The sequence below is a fragment of the Mixophyes fleayi genome, chromosome 1, assembly GCF_038048845.1.
Source record: "Mixophyes fleayi isolate aMixFle1 chromosome 1, aMixFle1.hap1, whole genome shotgun sequence".
Classification (NCBI taxonomy): Eukaryota; Metazoa; Chordata; class Amphibia; order Anura; family Limnodynastidae; genus Mixophyes; species Mixophyes fleayi.
The window spans coordinates 87,512,490-87,531,163 of record NC_134402.1 but is presented as its reverse complement, the minus strand read 5'-3'; the positions used below and the strand labels follow the sequence as shown (position 1 = coordinate 87,531,163).

The 18,674-nt window shown below is 42.1% G+C and overlaps 1 protein-coding gene across 3 annotated transcripts in view; it reads right to left on the bottom strand.

Annotated features, from left to right (window-relative positions):
* The window catches only part of AADAT (aminoadipate aminotransferase), a 76,995-nt gene that overhangs the window by 16,000 nt on the left and 42,321 nt on the right, over positions 1-18,674 (bottom strand). For all 3 annotated transcript variants that reach the window (XM_075197726.1, XM_075197717.1, XM_075197722.1), the window contains exons 5-8: positions 17,198-17,272; positions 16,736-16,945; positions 6,235-6,300; positions 3,825-3,907 (exon numbers count right to left, since the gene is read on the bottom strand). In XM_075197726.1, coding sequence (XP_075053827.1) covers positions 3,825-3,907; positions 6,235-6,300; positions 16,736-16,945; positions 17,198-17,272 — 434 coding nt within the window. The remainder of the gene's footprint in view (positions 1-3,824; positions 3,908-6,234; positions 6,301-16,735; positions 16,946-17,197; positions 17,273-18,674) is intronic.

Genomic DNA, 18,674 nt, shown 5'->3' with positions numbered 1-18,674 from the left:
TACTAGCCATCTCAGGGTACTCTTGTCTACAAAGGACACCTACTTATACTTGGGCAGCACGGTGGCTAAGTGGTTAGCACTTCTGCCTCACAGCACTGGGGTCATGAGTTCAATTCCTGACCATGGCCTTATCTGTGTGGAGTTTATATGTTCTCCCTGTGTTTGCGTTGGTTTCCTCCGGGTGCTCCGGTTTCCTCCCACACTCCAAAAAACATACTAGTAGGTTAATTGGCTGCTATCAAAATTGACCCTAGTCTCTCTCTCTATCTCTATCTGTGTGTGTATGTTAGGGAATTTAGGACTGATGTGAATGAGTTCTCTGTACAGCGCTGCGGAATTAGTGGCACTATATAAATAAATGGTGATGATGATGATACTTAGGCAACATAATCGGCACCTGTGTGAGGCACCAGAGAATTACATACCTCCACCTACTTCTCTCTTGATGTCAGTATAGGTCAGTTCATAATGTAATTACCTGCCCTTCTTAATTACCGTATTTCCCCAAGTATAAGACGCACCCCTGTATAAGACGCACCTTAATTTTGGGGCCCAAAATGAAAAAAAAAAAAGATGTATTACATAAAGACTGACAGCTTCGAGACTGTGGGAGGCGCCTGAAGGACCTTAAGGTCCTTTTTCCAATCAGCGGGGACAAGCTGTGTGAAGCAGCCAGCGGGGACATGCTGTGTGAAGCAGCCAGCGGGGACATGCTGTGTGAAGCAGCCAGCGGGGACATGCTGTGTGAAGCAGCCAGCGGGGACATGCTGTGTGAAGCAACCAGCGGGGACATGCTGTGTGAAGCAACCAGCGGGGACATGCTGTGTGAAGCAACCAGCGGGGACATGCTGTGTGAAGCAACCAGCGGGGACATGCTGTGTGAAGCAACCAGCGGGGACATGCTGTGTGAAGCAACCAGCGGGGACATGCTGTGTGAAGCAGCCAGCGGGGACATGCTGTGTGAAGCAACCAGCGGGGACATGCTGTGTGAAGCAACCAGCGGGGACATGCTGTGTGAAGCAACCAGCGGAGACATGCTGTGTGAAGCAACCAGCGGGGACATGCTGTGTGAAGCAACCAGCGGGGACATGCTGTGTGAAGCAGCCAGCGGAGACATGCTGTGTGAAGCAACCAGCGGGGACATGCTGTGTGAAGCAACCAGCGGAGACATGCTGTTCCGATTAGCGGGGACTCCTCTCTCACACCAGGTGCCGACTTCTTCATTAAGGTAAGTAGCGCTTGCAGTGTATAAGACGCACCTTTTTTTTTAGACCCAAAATTTTGGGGGAAAAAGGTGCGTCTTATACTTGGGGAAATACGGTATACCCGTTAACTATTTTCTTGGCCACCTATCCTCAGCTTCCATAAGCCACTGGTAAACTAGGCAGGCAGCTCACCCTTCTCCTCTTACACTCTCGGTTTAGCAATGTAACAACTATTTATTTTCCATCCCCTGCATCCCCCTATCATCCATTTAAACCATTCCACCTCTCTGCCCCTATAACTGCTTCAAGTTCCTGTAACAGTGCTGGAGATCAATGCTATATACAAGTGATATCAGCATTTTATTACAAGCTTCAATCAATTCACAGGTAAAACACAAATAATGTTCTATTTCACTCAATCTATTCAGTGTCCACCACATGATCATGTACTCACATCCCTCCTACTCAGATTTCAGAAATATGATCATTTCTTTCATGCTCACTAAACTGTACCCCAACCCCTTGTGCTATTTTCTCAACCTACTGTCCCCCTCCCACATCCATCCCTCCTCCCTCTCTTCTTCCTCGGTGTTAATCCCTGGTTCCCCAACATTCTTTCTAAAATCCCTTCTTGCTAAAAAATATGATGTCAGCAAGTGTACAGCTTTTGGTGCATTTAACTGCTGCTCAGTTTAAGTATCTAGTATATTTCACCGTCCTCTGAAAATAATCAGATCCTGGGGAGACATGAGACTCTATATTTTCCCTTTCATTTCCCAGTTTCAATTTCATGCTGTTTCAGTTCTGGCTCAATGTCTTTTCTGCTCTCAGTCACTTTCTTCTATCTTACTCATTGGTCTGTTAATGGTTGTTTAGTTTTGTCAGGTCTGCAGGTATCTGTGACACATGTAAGCCTGACATTGCTCTCTGACTTCCTACACGGTTTTACTGTTAAATTCATACAGGTTCAGTGTCTCTCATACACTCTATGCTGTTATTCACAATCAGAATAGATGTAAAATACAGCGTCAGACAGTCAATAAAATAATTCATACAAAAAAAACTAGTCACACAGTTCTAGCCTCCCTCTCTACATTGATTTGATTCTATCTCCTCTATATTTATTCCCCTTCTGCTTGACCTGCCCCTACTCTAATCTAATCAGTACTACTTTGTAATGGTCACTGTCTATTCCCTGTTAGAACAGTATATCATATACAGTATACCATGTATATACCTACCATACTAAACCATGTGCACAACCTTCCTACATATTCCTCATCGTCAGTATGATCATTTAGCAGAGACCTACTCCTGCTTCATAAAGCTCGGTACCTTCACCACTCCACCAATTCTTACATTTGCATGTAAGACTCAGCAGTGTACTAGGAATCCCTCAGAATAACAATAACCAGTAATCTGATCTCACACAGTCTTTCCATCATTTCATTTTAAACATGTAACACATCTCACATGTATTTATTGTATCTTCTCAGGTCAGTATTATTCCTTTGTTCTACAAAGGCATTCTATAAGCTCAACTACCTAGGTTTGTTTAGGGCCTAGATCACATCCACTCTTTTTCCATTTGAGTATCTTGTTCCAGTCTAAATTTTAGCTAATACACCCATTTCTCTAGTTATTCAGTTCCAGTACCCAGTTTACCTAATTTACCATGTGATATGAACAGCTATCTCCTTACTTTCAATCTATCATTTCAGTTCCAGTGCCCATTCTCCCATATGATTGTAACACTGACTTGAACACAATTTGTTTGTCGGTATCTCATGCTCCAACTTATTTAACAATCGTTACACCATTCCCAATTGTAATGGCTATTAGTTTCCAAACCATTTTATTTACCTGTCAATTTTATCTGTCAACTTATCCTTTCCCAAAGTCATATTTTCTATTCTCATTTACTTCTACCATTTATTATACCCATGCAGCCTGTTTCTATTCTTTTGCTCATTTGCATTCCAATCTTCCAGTCTTTTATTCAGTGTTCCCATTTAATGTTACCACATTTTTACTGGACCCTAAGGCTATATCACACTGTTTGAAGTGCAGTTATTTGGGATTGCTTTAGTTGAAAAGTAGGCAATTTAATTTTGGAGTGAATATTTATTTTTTTTGGGGGGGGGGGGGGGGTTTCACTAATTGTGTGAAGTAAATATATGAAGGATCATGCAAAAGTGCACATTTTACAATACCAACACAAAAACACCTTGCCTGTCCAGAAAAAAAATATAAAAAGAAAAATATTCTAGAATTTATTTAGGATTCAAAAATAAAGTTATTCCCAAACTGTAAATGGATATGAAGGGGTTAAGCATACATCTTTCCTGACTTACATGCAATGAATTCTCAGGATCAAGGCTTAGCACTTGGACTAATTCAACACATTAGACCAAAGTTACTGTTACTTGTCTATTCCTTAATCTTCTAGTCTAACCATCAGTAGGTAACCCCTCACACAATGTCTGACATCATGAAGTATGTCATGTGCAGATACATATATGCTACAGGCTTCATACATCAAGCACTGAAAATATCATCGCAATACGTCATGCATTACAAAATACTACAAAAGTCCAAAAATGTTAATATTCATCTTACCCTGAAGAAAGAATCTTCGACATGGAGTCAGCTCTAATAACCCGACCATCAACATCCATTGAAAGAAAAGAAGGTGCCCAAGGCTGAAAAAAATAAAGAAAGCTACTGTTAAAAAATAAAATTGAAACAAAAGAGATGTTGCTCTCTAGGGTAAGCTTTTAAATGCCAATTCATGCGGTCTATGATAAGTTGTTACTTAATCAATCCTAATTGCAAATCACTGAGGACTATGCTGCCACCATATAAATAAATGTAACACACAGCAAACCAATCACATAGTAAACTTTTTGTACAACATTTAGTAAATGTCTTATTGGTCTAGTAAAGCTTTATATATATTTTAAATTAAGGCTTTTAATTTATTAAGTATTTATTGATACGTCACCAAGAAATGGGAATATCCTTGTATTATTAATATGATGAACAAACCAAACTGTATAATAATATCCAAATATAATACATATTAATGATTGTTTATCTGTATATCCTTGTGAAAACTAACATATCTACAAATGGTTTTCATTAAAGTATATACATTGCATATGAGACAAGTATATGCATTGTGTGGATGGAACAGCTGATTCTATGGAGTCTCTTGCTGGGATTAATAGCAAGAACTTTGCAGGAGTTATGTGCAATGATTCCCAGGAAAATATTTGACAGTTGTAAATCCAGACTCAGTGGTTGACTTAACAGTGATTTTAGTACCGATCAGCCACAACATCAAAACCACTGACAAGTGAAGTGAATAACATTGATTATCTTGTTACAATGGACATGTGTCAAGGGGTGGGGATATATTAGGCAGCAAGTGAAGATGGTGTGATAGGGTCAGAGCATCTCCAAAACGACAGGTCTTGGGGGTGTTCCCGGTATGCAGTGATTAGAACCTACTAAAAGTGGTCCAAGCCGGGACAACCACTGAACCGGTGACAGGGTCATGGGTGACAAAGTTCATTATTTGTGCATCGGGAGCGAAGGCTAGATCGTCTGGTCCGATCCCACAAAAGAGATAATTTAGCACACAAATTGCTGAAAAAGTTAATGCTGGCTATGATAGAAAGATGTCAAAACACACATTGCATAACAGCTAGACAGCTAGCTGCACATGGGGCTGCGTAGCGGCAGACCGGTCAGAGTGTCCATGCTGACCCTGGTCCACCGACGAAAGTGTCTGCAATGGGCATGTGAGTGCCACAACTGGACCATGGAGCAATGGAAGAAGGTGGCCTGGTCTGACAAATCATGTTTTCTTTTGCATCATTTGGACAGCCGGGTGTATGTGTGTGTAGTTTAATTGAAGAAGAGATGGCACTAGGATACGCTGGGAAGTAGGCAAGCCGGCGAAGGCAATGTGATGTTCTAAGCAATGTTCTGTTGGGAAACTTTGGTCCTGGCATTCATGTGGATGTTACTTTGACATGTACAACTTAACTAAACATTGTTGCAGACAGAGTACACCCCTTCATGCAACAGTATTCCCTGATGGTAATGGCCTCTTTTAGCAGGATAACGTGTCCTGCCACACTGCAAAAATTGTTCAGGAATGGTTTGAAAAACATGACAAAGAGTTCAGGGTGTGGACTAGTCCTCAAAATTCCCCAGATCTCAATCTGATCGAGCACCTGTGGGATGTGCTGGAAAAACAAGTCAGAGCTATGGAGGCCCCATCTGGCAACTTACAGGACTTAAAGGATCTGCTGCTAACGTCTTGGTGCCATATATCATAGGACACCTTCAGAAGTCTTGTCGAGTCCATGCCTTGACGGGTCAGAGCTGTTTTGGCGGAACAAGGGGAACCCTACACAATATTAGGTGGGTGGTTTTAATGTTGTGGCTGATCAGTGTGTATATATATTTTAACCAGGTTATGGGAACATCTGCCATCTCCTGGGGTATATGGTAGAGTAGAGTAGCAGAGAACTCGCACAAGTCCAGGTTTTTGGTGCAAAATAAACACCTTGTCTGTCCGGCACTAACTAAATACAAGTAAAGTTTTCTCATGGCAAAGATTAGGCTCCTCTCACAGAGACTCTGCAGTCCTTTTCCCTTGGTAGTGAGATAGTGAATCCACTGCCTAGCAGCCTTTTAAACAGCTCACAGGTGCCAGCACTAATCAGTCTCACAGCAGAACAGAAGATCCGTACTGGGCCTTATGTTGTGGCTGATCGGTGTATGGTGTATTGTCTATGAAGTTCAAAATTTCAACATCATTAGTAATGCCGCAGCTAAGTCAAATGGCAATGTTAACCTATCCCTCCTTGCCAGCTGTCTTGAAGAGCACAATTGAATTCATGAATATTTTGTTCTTTTCCATGACAGCTGTCATGGGTAGAGCCTGCAGAACACCAATACATACCCTAAGGTAGGGTGTAAAAAATGTATAGACCAATACAATAAAAGGATCTACCTTATTGAACTGAAGAAAGTAATAGGGATCATCCTCCACAATAATTAAATCATATTCTTGTGCAAGCTGTTAAAAGAGAAGAGAGATATTATGTTTTTTGATTACCACTTAGGAGTGTCGAAGTCAGCAAATTGGATAAAGTCATTTCAATTAAAGTCTAGCAAACTTGGTTGTCTTTGTCTGAAAAGATGCGTACGGTACGCTATGACGTACAAGGGCACGCTACGGCGTGAAAGGGCGTACTCATCCACTACACGTGGCAGCAACAGTAATTGGTCTTTTACCATACATTCGCACAAACACGCATACTTATAAAATAGTACACATTATTGGTAGTTGCAACACATAGTCAGTTATGTCGAAATATAGTAGTATTTATATGTTATATCAGAGTTACATGCATAATAGTGAAATACACAGAACGGGTTAAAGGAATAACATCATGAGTGGTATCATAATGAACCTTGTTACATATCCTACTGTTTGGTGCGCTCTGCGAGGGAATCGCAGAGGGCATACGCAAGTTATGAATGATAGGGAATTATGAACTACTTAAGACTAAGGAATTCTGGCGGGAAGAGCAGAGCATACCCCCTGCAGAGATGACCCCCTCCTTTGGATTCCTTAGGATGAACCAGCCAATGATTGACGACCCCTTGGACATTCCTGAGACCCGGACCAATAGATGCAAGCCATACCATCTTCATTGTATTACTGTACTTGATTGTGTATATAAGCAGCAGCTTGTGATCCAGAGTGCAGACTTCGTGTCCCCAGACTTCAGGATTGAATGACTGCACTGGATCCAGAGCGCCTGCGATAAGTAACGGCTGTATTTACTATTACATCGCTTGAGCATATTTTTTCCACTTATTGCGAATAAATCTTTGTGCGTTGGAAACACAAATCGAGGTTCGACAATCGTTATTGGTTAGCGACAATACGCACATTACAATTTGGGGGCTCGTGAGCTTTGGAGGTTTCGTTGCCGATGATACGCAAGACCAACGGATTTCGGTTCCTCAACAAAGGGTGGAGACGCGTCATAAACGGGTAAGAACGCATTGTGTTCAAAACCTGAAATTTACTCTGTGTTGTGAAACCGAATGTCCGTTTTGCATTATCTAGGGCACGCTAACTAGAACCTAGGGACAAAAGAGAAAACTGTTTCTTTTTTCTGTCATTGTGCGTTTTAACTGTATTGCATTGTTTAGCGTATGTGTACTTCCTGCTTTGCGTACGCGAACTTCCGGTAAACTTGCCACGTGGTTAAACAATCGTTTTGATAGTTATTATACATGCATAGTATAATTACTTGTGAAAGCCTCTGAGACATTATTACTATTGTTGGGAACTTTTGATTTTCTGCGCAGAAAAGGTGTATAGTGTGTGATGTTGTAACGTAGATACACTGTTTTATTGTTGAGGTGCTCAGTTGCTGTCTGACGAGGCGGATTGCCCAACTGAAGGACGGTATACAGGGCAGGTATACCGAATGCGAAAACTGGGTTTTCGCAAAGCGCTACCAATAGATCGCAAGGTTTGCTAATAATTAGTATTGGTAGGCAGTGCGATCCGGTCGCACCGTTAGTGCGAATTGGTGAAGCAGCTAGGAGGAATTATACTGGAAAGGCAGGTTGATTGTATCGACTTTGCGCTCCCAGCGATAATAAACTCAGCAGATTTTGTGGTTTAGCCAGGGTATCGAGGAGCTGATAGCCCTTGGGGCCCACAGTGATATTTCTGTATTAGGGATCCTCGCCAGGGGCGAGAAAAGCGAGTGAACGCGGCTAAAGGAAATACGTTCACCGAGGATTATAGATCTCTAGCGGTGAGTATAGCAACAGAGTTGAAATTATTAGGTGGAAAGAACAGAGCATTGCGGTGTGTCTGTATTTCACATTTGGCCGGAAGGAACAGAGCATTGCGGTGTGTCTGTGTTCCGGGTAGAAGGTATATTGTTCAACATGGGTGCTAAGCATACGCTAGAGATGGACAGTGTACTGCCTAAGGAAGGCCCTATTGGTTCAGCGAGGTTTCTCATGTGTAAGAAGTATGGTGCATATGCAACTGTGTATTGTGACACGTGGGTCGGGATGACCAAAGCTTGTGATAGGCCTTTCCCAACAATAGGGAGTTTTAATGCAGAGGTACTGAATACTGTAAAAGATAAAATATGGTTGATCAAGTCAACGAAAAAGAGAAATAGACATAATGATTGTTTAAAATTGTGGCAAATGGAAGGTAACACGTGGCAGAGCAGCGAATACAAACCCGGAAATAGGCGTGGCGAAAAGCGTGCGCAAGGCGGATGTAACCATTGAGAAGCGTGGCGAACTCAGCGCAAGCGCGCCCCCGCCACCTTATGTGGCGGGAGGGGTAAGTACAGCCGTTGTTAAAACTGAAAATAGAAAAATTACTAAGTTGTACCCTGTTTTAAATCAGTTTCAATCAAGTGTATCTGAAAACGAAGATGAACCCACTGTGATTTCGGCCATTGCCCATGCTGTTAATGTACTAGAGGCTCAGCGCAAGTATGAGAAAATGGCTGAGATAGGTGAGAGTAGCGTGATCACTAGGAGTGAAAGTGTTCTAAATCTAGGGCCTGTAAATCCTGTAGCGTCCCCTGAAGTTAGTGTACCAGAGGGTGTGTTCCCGGTCCGCACAATATCAGTTCCCAATGGGAAACCGGATAAGGATGGTGTAGTTCCTTTAAGAAATGTTACAATGCATTGTCCCTGGACTAGATCAGAATTACGTTCCATTATGACTGAATTCCCAGATCCTAGAAAAGAGTTAGCTAAATGTCAAAAATTTGTTAAAGACTTAGGGAATGCTCATGAACCAACCAGTAAGGATTGGCGGGTAGTGTTGAGGGCGTGTCTTCCTCCCAATACTAACATACAAAAATTTATTGGAGATTGTTTGTTGGAGGAAGATGACACCCTGACTGATGAGATTAACCAACGGAATATAGAACAAATTGTCAAACACTTAGCCATCTGTTTTCCAGTAGTAGTAAATTGGAGTAAGATTTTCACCATCAAACAAAAAGATAGTGAAACTGCCTCAGATTACTTTGCTAGAGCTATAACAGCGATTGCACGATTTACTGGGATATCCAACATAAGTGAGGACCCACATCACAGAGAGGTAGCTGTAGGGGTACTGATGGATGGCCTTAGGGAAAATTTAAAGACGAGAGTACAAACCACATTACCTAATTGGAGAGGCGTCACGGTAGACTCCCTTAGGGAGTCTGCTGTGGAGCATGACAAGAACCTTTTTAAAAGAAGGGAAGAGAAAAGTGATAGGTTAATGACGGTAAGTATACAGGCTCTAGAAGGGGTGCATACACGACCACCAGCATACAACCCATATAACAGGAAACCTAAAGTGATCAGGTGTTTCAACTGTAACGAGGAAGGACATTACGTTAGAGATTGTACTAAAGAAAGACTCAATACACATAAGGGTGGGTCACATAGATATCCTCCAAGAAAGGATTCACATAGACTAGAAGACTCACATCTACCCGCGCATATTACGGCAGCAAATGCTGCGCGGGAAATCACTAGTCAGCGCTAGGGGTCAGGTCATACCTGTAGTCTACAGCCAGTGAGGTTAACTGAGAGTCAGAGTGAAGAACCAACAATGATAGTTGACATAGCTGGCAGGAAACAAACTTTTCTTGTAGATACAGGGGCGGCCCGATCTGTGATAACCTCTCCTTTCAATCTACAGGTGACCAGCAAAACTATTCCAGCTATGGGGGTGACAGGAAAAGTGTTACATTATCCTCTAACTAAACCCGCCGAAGTTACTATCGGGCCTCTGCATACTAAGCATTCGTTTCTCTTGGCTGCAGCGGCTCCTACTAACTTGCTAGGGAGAGATTTGTTATGTAAAATGGGATGTGTCATATACTGTACTTCAGATGGTGTGTTCCTAGATATACCCGAGAGGGTTGCACATGAGGTACAGGACATATTGGACACCCCTCCAAGGTTAATGTTACACTCTCCTGTTATAGAACAAAGTCCATCTCAAGTAAAGGGGATGTTGCTGGAAATACCAGGTTCCCTATGGACCAGAGATGGACAGGACACTGGACTGATGGCAAACGTAGCCCCTGTCATGGTCAATCTAAAAAGTGGTAGGATAGCTCCAAAAATCCCACAGTATCCATTAAAACCGGAGGTGGAACTAGGGGTATATCCTGTTATTGAGAGGCTGTTACAACAAGGGATTTTAATTCGTACAGCCAGTACAGCAAATAGTCCCATTTTCCCTGTGAAGAAGAGTGGGGGGAGGGGCTATAGATTAGTCCAGGACTTAAGGGGAATTAACAAAGTTGTTGAGAGCCAATTCCCCGTAGTGCCGAATCCAGCTGTCATCCTCATGCAGATTCCACCGTCTGCCAGTCATTTTACTGTCATTGATCTATGTTCGGCTTTCTTTTCAGTCCCTCTTCACCCTGACTGCCAATACCTTTTTGCATTCTCCTACAGGGGAGTGCAATACACATGGACCAGACTACCCCAGGGGTTCATTGACAGCCCCAGTATTTTCTCCCAAGCCTTACATGACTGTTTGCAATCCTTTCAACCCCACAATGGGTCTGTTCTAATTCAATATGTGGACGATTTGTTGTTGTGTTCTGATTCTTTTATGTCATGTTTACATGATACTAAATTGTTGTTGCTTCATCTTTCACAAACAGGGCACAAGGTGGCAAAGGATAAATTACAGCCATGTCAGACTAAGGTCAAATACTTAGGACACTGCCTCACTAAGGGGCTAAGACACCTGACAACCGACAGAATTGAGGCCATACAACACATGACCCTGCCGCAGAGCCAGAAGCAGATTCGTACTTTCTTGGGGATGTGTGGATACTGTAGGTCCTGGATCCCAGGTTTTTCTATTCTGGCATTACCATTGCAGGAGCTAGTCTCTTCCTCAAAACCAGAACGTGTCGTACACACAGAAGAGTCGGAGCAAGCGTTCTTTAATCTTAAAGATAGTCTGACAAAAGCACCTGCATTGGGAATACCTGATTATGAAAAGCCTTTTGAGCTATTTTGTACAGAAGCTGATGGCTGTGCAGCAGGTGTCCTCACACAGAAACATGGTGACGCTAGCAGACCGGTAGCATACTACAGTGCACAATTAGACAATGTGGCAAGGTCACTCCCAACATGTCTCAGAAGTGTAGCAGCAACGGCCCTTCTAGTAAGTAAGAGCGAGGATGTAGTACTAGGACATAATTCAACCATCTATACACCCCATGCTGTATCAGCTCTGTTAAATTCAGCCCAAACCAGACATGTTTCTTCAGCTAGATTCACAAAGTGGGAACTAGCCCTGATGGCACCCTCGAACATCACCATCAAACGATGTAGCACCCTAAATCCAGCTACATACCTTCCGTATGTGTCTCAAGAGACACAAAGGGTGGGAGGTGAGGAGACCCTGGTTGATGATGAGTTAGGCAAGAATACTGACACGCATGACTGTATGGAACACCTGAATCAGACCTTTACTGCAAGGCCCGACATACGTGACACCCCCTTAGAAAATGTAGATTTTACGTTTTATACAGACGGAAGTTGCCATAGACAGACAGAGACAGGAGAGCTATGTACTGGTTACGCTGTTGTAGACGATCAGGATGTGGTAGAAGCTGAACCCCTTGGTCCACCTCACTCAGCCCAGGTGGCGGAACTAGTAGCACTAAGGAGAGCGTGTGAATTTGCAGAGGGTAAATCAGCCAACATATACACTGACTCTAGGTACGCCTTCGGGGTAGTGCATGATTTTGGGGCCCTTTGGCGTCTTAGAAACTTTACGACAGCAGCAGGTACACCAGTGGCACACTCACAACACATAAAAGGACTTCTGACAGCGATACAGTTACCCAGAACAGTAGCCGTCATAAAGTGCAAAGCCCATACCTTTGAAGAAGACCCAGTGTCATTGGGCAACAACAGGGCAGACGAAGCTGCTAAATGGGCAGCAGGGCAACCTATGGCTGTATCGACCGAGACTATGATGGTTTTTCAGACATTAGACACGCAGAAATTAATTGAAATGCAAGATTTGTGTTCCCTGCAGGAGAAGGCGGTCTGGAAGGCGAAGGGATGTGGTCAAGAGTCCTCAGGACTCTGGAGGGATGGACAAGGTAAGCCTGTAGCTCCCCGAACATACTATCCAAGCCTGGCTGAAGCAGCACACGGCCTGACTCACCTGGGTAAAGAAGGTATGTGCAAACTGGTGAGAGCATACTGGTGTGCTCCCGGATTTTCCTCTCAAGCTGGTAAGAAAGCAATGTCATGTCTTACTTGTTTGAGGAAAAATGTTGGGAAAACTATTCCAACTGAGCCATCCCACATCCCTCCTACAGACGGACCTTTTCAGGTAATACAAATTGACTATATCCAACTACCACCGTGCAGGAATCTGAAGTATGTGTTAGTGTGTATTGATGTGTTTTCCGGTTGGGTAGAAGCATATCCGGCAGCCACTAATACTGCTGTGTTCACTGCAAAGAAAATTGTACAAGACTTTGTGTGTAGGTTCGGTATCCCTAGAATCATTGAAAGTGATAGGGGTACCCATTTTACTGGTGATGTCTTCCAAAATATGTGTAAACTCATGGGAATCAGTAGCAGACTTCACACCCCTTACCGACCACAAGCCAGTGGTAAGGTGGAGAGAGTAAACGGTACTATCAAGAACAAACTAGGTAAGATAATGGCTGAAACTGGGTTGGCATGGCCTGAGGCTTTGCCGTTGGTCCTCCACAGCATTCGAACCACTCCTAGACCGCCTCTTAATCTGTCCCCCTTTGAGATACTGTTCGGACGACAACCTCATTTGATCGTGAGTCCACAAGACGACTTAAAGTGTAATAATGAAGTGACTGTACAATATCTTATAAGAATGAGTAGACAGCTGAAACAACAACAACAAAAACTAAAAATGCTGTCACCTGGTATGCCAGAAACGAACTGTCATGATGTTGAACCTGGAGACTATGTTATGATCCGCAATTTCTTACGTTCAGGTTGTTTAACAGACCGTTGGGAAGGCCCGTACCAAGTGCTGCTGACCAGTACTACATCACTGAAGGTTGCAGAGAGAGACACTTGGGTCCATTCCACCCACTGCAGGAGAGTCCATAATCCGGAGAAAGTGCAAGACAAGACTCAGACCGACGACATAGAGCTGTCACTTGTGAGCCTGTTCCGGGAGACCTAAAGCCTGCAGTTAAGACACCTGAACCAGAGACGTTGCCTCAGAACTATCTTTCCAGCGATGGAGTGGCGGTTTTTGTTTTTCTTTTGTTCCAGGATTTTCCTTGTTTTTACTTTTTCTAGGACATTCTATTTTTGTGAAGGAGAATGGAGGATGGAGGAGAGTTCTGGGAGTGATACGGATGAAATGGAGGCCGAAGAAAAGTTAATAGGATATCCTGAGCAGCCCATTATCAAACTTGGTCCAGGGGTTATGAAAAGGTCTGCTAGCTCAGGAACTCGGAGGCAGTGTGAGGGGCTATTGTCTGATGAGTATTGTATCTGCAAGTTCTGCAACTCCCTAGTTGACGAGAGATGCATCCAACGATGCCAGTCCCCCAGTACTCTGAATATAGGCGGGCATCCATTGGAGGATTATCACTCCCTGGTGGGTAAGGTGCTAAACCAAACTGAGTGTTGGGTGTGCTCTCACGTGCCTCAAGGGCAGCATAACATAGGACTAGTGCCATTCCCGCTAAACATATCCGAAGTACTCGAATTAAGGGGTGGGAGGCCCATAGAAGGGAGGTACAATAACACTAGGTCCCCTAGTCTGACGCTTCGACAATACTCCATAGGCAGATCTTTGCTGTGCCTGAACATATCTCATGCAAAGCGCCTGGAGAATTGGGAGGCTGACCTATCAGATCAGACAATGGCTCGCCACACTCATTTTAGAGAGAGACTCACAAGGTCACTACTAGGCAGGAATGCTGATGGAAGTCACAAGTTAGGGCGCATAACCAAACATAAGAAGGTATCTATTGGAAAAGTCTCTACAGATAAATGTGAAAATATCATTAATGCCGACACGTGTCTAGAGCAGATGGAGACACTAGGCATGGGTAGTTTTATCAAAACTCTGTGTGATATAATTCATGGGCATACTGTTCCTTATGTTCTCCCTGATGATGTGTATTTTGTTTGTGGGAGGAGAGCTTATTCCTGGGTGACTCCGAGTTCCAAGGGCTTGTGTTTCTTAGCTAAACTGGTTCCTGAAATCATGACTATTACTCATGAAGAAATGGTAGATATTCACAAGACTACATCACCACCATACATACACACACAGTATGAACACCGTGGCAAGAGAAATATGATTCCTGGTGAGGAACCCATAGCTACAAAATTGATTAGTGAAACTGCTGGTTTCCAAGTTATGGTTGCTCTAGATCTCACCAGGACCGCTCGGGGAACATTAAACTTTAAGTATATCCAAGACCTAGCTAAATTAATAGATAATATCACCGAGATGTATGATGACACTTTCAGGTATACTGGAAGGGAGCTACAAGCGTACAAGAAGGAGTTGGTGCAACATAGACTGGTACTAAATTATCTCACCTCTATTACTGGTGGGTACTGTGTGACACTGGCCACCCAGTTCGGTGTCAAATGTTGCACGTACATTACTAATAATACGGAAGACCCTAAAGAGGTTATAGACCGGAAGATGGATGAAATTTTGCAGCTGAAATGGGAATTTCGAAAGAGCCATAATTCTTCGTTATATGAGGTCGGGGAAAAGGTGGCGGGTTGGTTCTCGTGGTTGAACCCAGCAAAATGGTTCTCCGGTCTGGGGGAGTGGGTACAGGAAATGATTGCGAGTGTAGGTAAGCTCCTTCTCCTTATACTGGGTGTCATCTTAGCAATTGGTTTAGTTGTCAAATGTGTTCCTACTGTGTTGAAGTGTGGAAAACGGTCTCATAAGAGTAAAGAGACTGAAAGGGTGGTACCAGATACCGAGATCATGGTCTGTGAAGAAGTATTGTATAATCCTGAACTTGAAACGGTGATTGGGTGATCGTTTATTACACTATCAAAGGGTGGAACTGTCGAAGTCAGCAAATTGGATAAAGTCATTTCAATTAAAGTCTAGCAAACTTGGTTGTCTTTGTCTGAAAAGATGCGTACGGTACGCTATGACGTACAAGGGCACGCTACGGCGTGAAAGGGCGTACTCATCCACTACACGTGGCAGCAACAGTAATTGGTCTTTTACCATACATTCGCACAAACACGCATACTTATAAAATAGTACACATTATTGGTAGTTGCAACACATAGTCAGTTATGTCGAAATATAGTAGTATTTATATGTTATATCAGAGTTACATGCATATTAGTGAAATACACAGAACGGGTTAAAGGAATAACATCATGAGTGGTATCATAATGAACCTTGTTACATATCCTACTGTTTGGTGCGCTCTGCGAGGGAATCGCAGAGGGCATACGCAAGTTATGAATGATAGGGAATTATGAACTACTTAAGACTAAGGAATTCTGGCGGGAAGAGCAGAGCATACCCCCTGCAGAGATGACCCCCTCCTTTGGATTCCTTAGGATGAACCAGCCAATGATTGACGACCCCTTGGACATTCCTGAGACCCGGACCAATAGATGCAAGCCATACCATCTTCATTGTATTACTGTACTTGATTGTGTATATAAGCAGCAGCTTGTGATCCAGAGTGCAGACTTCGTGTCCCCAGACTTCAGGATTGAATGACTGCACTGGATCCAGAGCGCCTGCGATAAGTAACGGCTGTATTTACTATTACATCGCTTGAGCATATTTTTTCCACTTATTGCGAATAAATCTTTGTGCGTTGGAAACACAAATCGAGGTTCGACAATCGTTATTGGTTAGCGACAATACGCACATTACAGGAGGTACTTCTCTAGACGGCAACATTCTTGGTTTGTTTATAGCCATTGTTCCTAACATCATGAACTATATGACTAATACTAAGTAAAAGGCCCAGACACTAAGGAAATCTTAAGAGATTCTTACACGGTGACAATATCTTTCTGGAGTGTGTGTACTGAAGATAAGTGGGATCATTAACTACTCCACGTGATGGCCTGCAAATGCGCAGATGAATATCAATGATCAAATGGTTCACTGAAATATATGTTCAAACAAAAGGGACAAGTTCTCTATAAGTATCCACAATCTTTTCATGTATAAACTATTTACATCCTTTTTGACAGTCTCGTTTCTTCTGTTCTTGTTTAATTTAAAATCTTTTCTAAGTGGCAAGATTACCCACAGTGCTCAGGATTGATTCAACAATTCTCTGGCACACATTACTTGTCAGAGAGGTCCAGAGTCTTACTCGTACAGAATGGGCTCTATATGAGAAATAACTGAACACATTCACATGCTTGTCATTTCTATCATCACTACTGCACTTTACCTGGTAGATTTCTCTTTTACGTTCAGCTGTAAGTGAGGCTCCAGTGGGATTACCCCCATTGGGAATGGTGTAAAGAATCTTAGGGGGATTCTTTTCAGGTTTGATTGCAGTCACTGGTCGCCATCTGGAAAGAATATCTTTAAGAGCCTGTGGAATAATGCCATGCTGGTCGGTGGGGACACCAATGAGATTGCATCCCAGTGGTTTCACCTGCAAATGAAATCTAATCAGTTTATGTTATGTGGTTATTTTTAAATACTTTTGCTTTAAGTCATCCTGGTATAAGCACTTTGAAAATAATTATATAAAATATGTCAGAATAAAATTTATTTGATTCAGTGGAATTCTATTTCCACTAATTCTATTAGAGACAAGAAGGCTCTAATAGGTACTGTATACTTCTTGTTTAGCTAAACAAAATTATAATTAAAGACAGGATGGCCAATCAACAAGAATACTCACAGCTGCTAGAGTTCCAGAATAGGTTGGTGCATCCAACAAAACGTTGTCCTCTGGGTTTATAAGCATCTCAAATACCTGAAAGTATCATTTATGTTATCAATGCTAAAAAGGTTTCATACAGTATCATTAACTTTGGTAGCCTAACACTCAAAAGAGGATTGTTTTGTGGCAGATAGGCAGCTGATATTTTGACCTCATTTAGCATTATATAAAGTTGGTCTTTCAACTTGTTTAAGACCCAGATTTTCTAATGGGCTAAATTACAGTATAAGAAAAATAAAGGTCCAGGGAAGTCAAATTCCAATGCACTCACAAATAAATAACTACATTACTGCTTTATGCTAGTTCCAAGTATGCCAGTTATTAGACCATTCCCTGTAAGCTCAATTTAAGGCGTAGAAGGAAGATTTCTAGATATTTATTGTAATATTATCAGTAGTCACCAACAGCACATTTACAGTGACAATACTGCTGAAACCCAACTCAAAGATACAGGTAACTTTTTTGCTTTAGATAAAAATATAACTTTTGAAATTTTGGTATAAAATTGTCTCCATGTTAATGGCACCTTCTTTTAGCACATGGATAGTCATTTTAGGCAGATAAGTACAAGTTTCATTTATTTGATTTTGCTTCTGAAATGATAAAGTATAAATATATGTCCAGAAATGTTGGACGAAATAAGTTAACAATTTTTCTAAATATTTTAGGGCTCTTACCCACAAGCCTTTAAAGACAGCGCCTGATTTCCATTTTTAACCTATATGCAAAACATGTAAGCACATGAAAATAAAACACTCTATGGTTCCATATTAACTATTTGAAAAAGTCAACTCATCTCTTTGGGAGCGAACTGTGTATAATACCCACAAGGGGGTACAAGACTGGTTAGAACCAGCGTGTGCTGTATTTCTCTCAATAATGTCAATAACCCATTAATTCCAAAGGCTTATTCATTTCAATTGCATTGTATGCTACATGTAGGAACTCCACTGAAATAAATAGGCAATTGAAATGAAGCTGCACAGAGTTGTTAATAATTTTTTAATCAATAGAGATTTAATTAGTCTTTATTGATGTGTGATCCAAGGATGTAGACCCTAGGACTACCCTCACCAACAGCTAATCAGATCACGGCTATCGTAAGAAACCACTTGTGATTGGCTAAATGGCTAGTGACACCTCAGTCAATTCATTCATCTTTAATTCTGTGATAGGACTCTTAGGGAGCAGTTTGCAACGTCTGTTGTGGTTTTTTATTTTAATTTTCCATTGCTAACAAGAAGATTTTTCCTTGGATTACAATTAGAAGATTCCACTGGAATATAAGTAAATATGCCATATATTTGTAAAGCACTACAGAATTTGCTGCCGCTATATAAATATATGTTGATTATATATATTTAAATAAATTGGTGAACAAAGGTTTTTGGAGTTTTTATTACAATAAAGGTTGTTTCATCAATCATGTATGTAT